Source organism: Myotis davidii, unplaced genomic scaffold, assembly GCF_000327345.1.
Source record: "Myotis davidii unplaced genomic scaffold, ASM32734v1 scaffold32, whole genome shotgun sequence".
NCBI classification, from domain to species: Eukaryota; Metazoa; Chordata; class Mammalia; order Chiroptera; family Vespertilionidae; genus Myotis; species Myotis davidii.
The window spans coordinates 7,135,709-7,143,141 of NW_006286587.1; the positions used below are offsets into that span (position 1 = coordinate 7,135,709).

The 7,433-nt window shown below is 45.0% G+C and overlaps 1 protein-coding gene across 2 annotated transcripts in view; it reads left to right on the plus strand.

The window, feature by feature from the left end:
- Positions 1-6,759, plus strand: part of SLX4IP (SLX4 interacting protein) — a 188,964-nt gene extending 182,205 nt beyond the window's left edge. For both annotated transcript variants that reach the window (XM_006758091.2, XM_006758090.2), the window contains exons 7-8: positions 4,298-4,398; positions 5,692-6,759. In XM_006758091.2, the coding sequence (XP_006758154.1) occupies positions 4,298-4,398; positions 5,692-6,412 (822 nt within the window). In that variant the 3' untranslated portion in view covers positions 6,413-6,759. The remainder of the gene's footprint in view (positions 1-4,297; positions 4,399-5,691) is intronic.
- The last annotated feature ends 674 nt before the right edge of the window (positions 6,760-7,433 follow it).

Consider the following 7,433-nt stretch of genomic DNA (forward strand, 5'->3'; position numbering starts at 1 on the left):
TCAGAATCACTGTTGCTGTTTGGGGTCTTTTATGGTTCCATATACATTTTTGGAATATTTGTTCTAGTTCTGTGAAATGTTCCTTTGGTATCTTCACATTGAATCTACAAATTGCTTTGGGTAGTATGAATATTTAACTATGTTAATTCTTCCATCAATGAATATGGCATATGCTTCCACTTATTTGTATCTTCCTCAGTTTCTTTTTTCAATATCCTATAATTTTCCAAGTATAGGTCTTTTATATCCTTGATTAAATTTATTCCTAGGTGTTTCGGGGGGGGTTTTCTGAGGCAACTGTAAATGAGATTGTTTTCTTAGCCAAGATAATCCTTTTAAAATATCAAGTCCATTTTCTTCTTGGAAACTTCCTCACAATAAAATATGCTGTCCTTCAAAAAGCTATGCACGATATGCCACCCCCACTACCACTAATGTGCGCGTGCGCGCGCACACACACGTACCCCTCTTACCTGCTCACTGACCCCTTCCTCTGATTTGCTTTCCTGTTTTCCCTGCTTCCAGGCACTCTTTGTCTTCACAGCCTGTGTGTCCATGCTTCTCCCTGCCTGAAAAACCCTGTCCTATATGTTTACCTGACTTGTTCTCTCCACTCGAGTCTCTGGGTAAAGCTCACCTTGTTAGCTACCACCACCCTCCCTGACCACATCTAAAACAGCACCCCATGACCCTTTAGAGGGTTATTTTCTTCCTAATGTCACCATCACCTAACATAGGCTTGTTTGTTTCTTGTCTTCCCCATTGGGAGGGTGTCTTCATGAGAGCAGGGCCGGATTCTGTGGGCCATGCCCTTTTCCACAAGGTCCTCACAGTGCCTGGTGCAGAGTTCAGTGGTTCTGCTGAACTCTGCTCAGTTATCCACTCCTGGTCCCTTTAGGACAGAAGTTTAATTCTGCTGGGCATCAGAATCACTGGGGCGCTTTACTGAAATGCACTTGCCCTGACCTCACCCCCAGAGAGGCGAACACAGTGGATTCTGCGGGAGAACCCAGCACATTTTTTATCAAGCCTCCCCGTTGATTTTGATGTCTGAGGTAACTGGACGACACTTGGCAAATGCTGCCTCATTGAACCAGTTTACATTTGTTACATTTCTCTGCTTGGTTGAATGTTGTTTCCAGTGAATCAGCAGTTCTTGAATTACCTAGGAACCTACATATAGATCTCTTAGCCCCACCCCAGATTTTGTGAATCAGAACTTCCAGGGATGGGTGCTGGGAATCTATTTTTTTAAAAAAAACCTCTCAGTGCTTCTGATACTGAGTCTGCTGGCCAGTCTTCTCACTAGCCTTTGGGAGCCCAGCTGTGTTTTATGGACTCCTTGAGGAGGTAATAAACTCAAGAGCAGGTGCTTTATGTCTTTTTGGGCCAGCTTCTCCCCCTATCCCAGGTTAATTCAACAGTATTCTGTAAGTATACTGTGGAGTGAAAATAGTATTTGCTAAGTCACTGTGGAGTGAATGCCTGGATTTATTCACAGTTTCAACTTGCCTTTGTAACTTGAGTATCAACCAGTATTTATAACTACATTTCAACCTTGCTCATGCTCGGACTAGAGGCAGGAAGTGAGTCTTAGTTGCCCAGCTCACCCTGGTGGGGATGTCTTTGCAGTCCTTGCTGTCCAGAAATTGAGAATGTGTTTCCCAGGTCAGATCAGACAGCACTGGGATAATGTCAGCCATGATCAGACTGAGATTCTAACCTACTGCACCTCCCCCTTGGACCTGTACTGGGACACATATGCTTTGGCTGTCCTCTACCTCAGGGTGCCTCCCTGGTCTCCAGAGCAGCCCCAAGCAGGGGCACAAGACCTGACCACTTGTCTGGAAGTCTGCCTGGTCTGCTCAAGCTGCCAAGGAGGGTATGCCTAGATTAGACTCCTTCTGGGGCTGGTGGCCTTGCCCTAGGAAATGACATTTCCAGAAGTTTATTCCTTGGCAGACTCAAAGCTAGCTTCCAGGTTCTGAGGACTCATTCATGCAGGCCCAAAGAGGTCATCTTGGTTAACCTGTTTCTTAAATACCCATGGGGTGCTTTGGATGGCCAACTGGTATCCTTTTGAATTATGTTGGTGTTTTTCTGTGTTCTTGGTAGAAGTTATCAGGGCAGAATCCAGAAAGGAGGAGTGTCATCAGGGGATGCCTGAGAGGCACTGGAAACCCCAGCACACTGTCTGCACCTGAGAGTTTTGCCTCTGGATAAGCCATGGATTGCATTTTGATGCCAGATGTGAGAGGCTGTTAGTAATCAGGATGACTGGCCTGGGAAGTCCGGTTCCCAGGTGGTAGTGCTTCCTCTGGAGGACTTGTCTGGGGGGCACCAGCGCTGCGAGTTAGTGACAAAGGGAATGAATTGACCCTAGACATGCAAGAGTGAGAGCTTTCTAATGAGACCTGACAGTTCAAGGGCCGAAGGAGCCTAATCTTTTTCTCCCTGCCCACCCAGTCTTCATACAAATGTAAATATGCCTCCTTCAACAAATTGTCAAATGTGGTTTTAATTTGTGTGAGTCCGCCTTGCCTCTTTTCTTTCTTCTTTCTCTTTCCTCTTTTTTTTTTTTTTAAACGAAGACACAGGTTTTGCACTTTTTGAACTGGACATTTCCGTCTGTCACTCCCTCACTTTTTCTGTTGTCCTTTTTCTTTCAAGGACGTTTCCCCCATTGTTTGTCATCTGAGGAATTTGGGATGAGAGGGGACCGTCCTGTTTCTTTAAGAAGTTTTTGAAGTTCCCATAGGAAATACATAGTGCTTTTCAAACTAAGTTTTACAGTAAATACATGAGAGTGTGATTGAAGCCAATATGAGGCTCAAAGTGTCACGATCACGCATCCCACTTTCTATGCTCCCCGCAGTATCCATTGTTGTTATTTATGACCCTGTCTGCCTTCCATTGTGGACTTCTTCCAGCCTTGGGGAATTTACATCATTCCTAATAGCAAAAGGCTTTCTGGTTCCCACAGAGTTGTTCAAAGCCTGACTCATGCTCCTTATGTTAATTGTTCAGCTCTGAAAATACAGCACTTACAGGGTGTGGTTGTAAGGGGAAAATCTACTGTACTTACAGGGCATGTTTAGAAGTGTTTCACACATAAATCTCAATCTCTCTCAATCTCTGTCATTTAACTTTCAAACTAGTTCTTTTTGGTCAACTAGTAAGTCCTAGAAGGGTGGGGGGGGGGAGAAATATCAAAATGCAGTATAATCCAAAAAGACCTATAATAATTTGTTCACTAACCCTTAAAACTGACATAAGTTGTACTGGATATGACTGGGTGACGCTGGTCCAGGTCTGAGACCATAGGCAGGGCTGTGATGGGATGTGGGACACCCAGGCACTCCACCAATGACTCTCCCAGGCTCCCTGGGGCTGTCATTGTTCATTCCAATGTAGGTCTAATGCAAGGAACTCATGATAATTTACCAAAACTGTTCCTGCGGCAGCAACATTTTCCTGTGGCATTTGATGGAGAAGGGTACTTGGTGTCCCAGAAAATGAGAGAGGTTAATGCTTTGTCTGAATTATCTATTTGCTAGCAAAAAGGGAACAATTCCAAAGTAGGAAATGAGTCAATATTGGTGAAGGTTGGGAGGTTTTCACACTTTATAATTGCTTCCTAATGATGCTTCTAGGGGAATATATAAGGATAGGTAGACAGATACTCTGTGAATTATATAAAGCCATAATGATGCTGTTCATTTAAGGAAAAAATAAAAACAACACTCCCAGTTTTTTAGTAGCTGAGATTCTCAAACTCTAGTTTTTAAAGTACCAGTGTTAGAAGGTTTACCTTGTGATGCATTCTTGAGTGTTGCAAAGGCCATATTCTGTATTTTCATCACAAGAGGAAATGTGGGGAATTCTCAGTATAATCAGGTTCAGACCACTGCACCACCAGGCCTCTCTGGAAGATCAGAGCTGGCAAACACGCTGCTGCCTGGCATCGTGGCTCTGGGCATCAGCATGATTTGGGCTCAGAGATACCGTGTATTGGCCAAGAATCCCCAGATGGTTTGGAATCAACATTCTTTCCATCACAGTCTTGTATGTTTGTGGTGCATATTAACGTATGAAGTGTGTGTGCTGAGAGCCCAAAAGAAGTGACAACTTACCAGAAAGTTGTAGATTTTAAAAAATTCAAATAGCCTAACACTAAGCGGTTTCATATAGTCCTCACAAAAATAAGTGTGTTCACTGGGAGGGTCAGAGCATAACGGCTTTTTCTCCTGTTCAGCTAATAGAGTTCTGTTTGGACCTTTGTTATCTTTTGGAATAGACGGGAAGAGGTCTCCACGGAGCGTCTGGTTATTTTGCTGAGTGTGCAGAGGGTCCACTTCCTCCCAGTGCAAAGCGCAAGAGAAGCGTTCTGAAAGCAATGTAGGTCCAATGTGTTTCCTTTTCCTCGTGTTTGACTGTCTGTGTGTGTGGATACATAACATGAAATGGCGAAACCAACAAGAGTACATGGAACTTAATCACAGCCCTTGGCACCAAGCCTACCTTAAGTCACATACTTGCTCTTCCACCTTCCTGCCTCTCTTTCTCTTGCTTTCTGGACAACAGGAACCAAAGCCTTGCTTCACAGGTGTGTTGCAAGGACTAATTAATTACAAGCGCTTTGAAGATGAAAAGCACCTGTTGGTGGTGTGTTTCCTACAACTTTCAGAGTGACTACAGACAGATCTAAAAAAATGCATTCCTTTTCTAAGGTGCTTGTTCCGACCCTAACATAATTATCATAATCCTCCTGCCCCGGAAAGCAACAGTACAAACATGAATCTATATATTTCTCTCCAGACTAAAGCTTAGCCAAAATAAATATTTCAGCTTCAAGGTTTTGAGTTCAGTGGTTTAGCAATTTCTTGCCATTCACAAGCCTGCAAATATATGTTGAAGTCAGTCTCTAGTTTCTAAATTTTTCCCATGAAGCTTTTATCCTGTTCCTCAAAGTAATTTTCAACCTGTGAGGTTTGAATTGTCTGCTGTGTATGCTGTAGAAAAGGTGCATGTGTGTGTGTGTGCGTGTACACACTCTTTTGTCTGCCATGTTTCCATTCTCTCTCCTTACATACTCTCTGGAATTTCTTCCAGGACATTTCAAGGTTTATTAACTGAATCCTGTTTCCAATGGTTAATAAGCAAGCCTTGACACCAGCTAAATGGTGCTTATATTTGAGTAATACCTTGAAATGGCCTGAGAGAAATTCCAGAAGATTATTTTACTTACAAAGAGAAATCGTGTGTGTGTCTGTACGTGTATAAGCATGTTCTTGTACACATACACATAGAGACACACATAAACACAACCTCTGCTTTGGATGTATTTGAGCATTTATTTTGGGGGAGGGAGGTCAATGTATCAAATTGACCCTTAATATCTGAAATGAATACCTGTCTGCCTTCGTTAAAATATGAACTCTATCAATAACCCAGCGATCAGTAAATAAAGTGTTTCCTGGTGTATCCCAGTGTGTTGGAAAAGGTGAAGGCTATCGCTTGATCCAGTCTGCAGTCAAACATACACTTGGGGATTCTTCTAGATTTGCCTGGAGATAGGGCGAAGGGGGCAGTGCATGCCTTCCTTTTTCAGGCGTAGGAAATGTGGTCGGGGAATTTGGAGGAAACCATGCCATTACAGCATTACAAAACAAAGTCTTTTTTTTTTTTTAGCATGAAAAGAGCTGAAACAAAAAGCAGCAGCACGAGCAAATCACAGGGCAGCAGGGACATTGTGGGAACATCGAGTGACTCAGTGGTTGCAGAGATGGCAGTGAGAAGAGGTGACAGCCAGGCTTCCTCCAGTGCCCCTCCGGAGTCCTCAGGGCAAGCAGAGGATTGCACACAGGCAGCTGAGAGCCACTGGGGGCTCTCTGTTCCAAAGCTGGAACATGTTCATCAGACCCAGCCAGAGGACACCGGCGGCCAGCACAAGCCTCATCCTGGGGCGTGGTTACAGACGGGGCTTCAGAGCGGGAGCGCTGTCTGGAGCTGTGAGTCAGCAGCACCGGGTCCAAAACAAAGCCCACGAGGAGCCCCAGCACAGCAGAAACGCAGGCCCCGCGGCGCTGCGCAGGGCTCCGACCACTGCGAGAGCGTCTCTCTGGGAAGTGATCGATTCCTCCCGCGAGAAATGAGAGCGGGAACAAGCAAAGCTGTCAGGGTTTTGCCAACATCAGAGCTGTCAGATCCGGGGTTACTTTTGAAAGAGGATTTGGCAAAAGCCATGTCTAATGAAGAGTTGCATGTTTTGGAAAATCTCTCCTCCAGACATCTTACGAAAATTGAGCCAGGGAAGGCCGACCAAACCGGCTCAGCCACCAACACTGAAAGATTAGCTACAATCCAGGGCAGCCCAACCAAAAAAAGGAAGAAGTCTGAAAGAGGCCACTGACTTACTAGAGAGGATTGCAAAGTTGTGGTTGAGGGATATAGTGGCCAAACCTGCGAAAAATGAGAAGTATGTGTAGATGCTGTGATTTCAAAGGAATTAGAATGACTTTTTTAAAAAGAAAACTGTATCTCTGTTGGGCTCAGCTTTCAAAGAAGTCACCTCCAGGAGCCTATCTGCTTGTTCTAACAACATGGCTACCTTCTCATCAAGTTGTGTAACTGCCTTCAGAAAATTATTTTAATGATAAACATCCTTTCGCTTTGTCAGAGACGACCCCCCTCCTGAAGAACTGAACGAAGCCCAGCCAGTGTTGCTCAGTGGTTGAGCATCGACCTATCACAGTTCAATTCCCAGTCAGGGCACATCCCTGGGTTGCCGGCTCAATGCTCACTAGGGGGCTTGCAGGAGGCAGCTGATCAATGATTCTTTCTCATCATTGATGTTTCTATCCCTCTCTCCCTCTACCTTCCTCTCTGAAATCAATAAAAATATTTAAAGAAAAAAAGAAGGGCATGTTGGTACTGGGTGCAGTGTAACCTCCTGCTCCTTGGCTGAGTAGGGGGGCTGTGAAGGAGCAGGCTGGTGGTTCTCAGCTAGTCCTGCACCAGCATCGTCGGAAAATGTGTTAGAAACACAGAGCTTGGGCCCCACCTCAGACCTACTGAGTGATTCTGAAAGATGCTCAGTCCGGACCCACCATACTAATTGGAGACTCCCTAGCATTTATTTTCACCAGCCTGGTGAGCGTGGCCTCCTGCTCATCCACTGGACCATATGTGGACACGTACACACTTGTAAAGCACCTGAACTCAGTGTGTGAGGCACTGTTCCTAGGTGTTATGGCTGCCACAGCACCCAGAGAGCTGTTACTCACCCTAAGAATCACAAGACCTTTCACAGGTAATTTGGTCCAGCGCTAGGAGACATGGCAGAGCCTTGTTCTTGCTTGTAGCTCAGGCCTGTCCCTGCCCCTACCTCTAAGATTGTGGTTAAGTTCAGGATGGACTAGAACCCGCGGGGG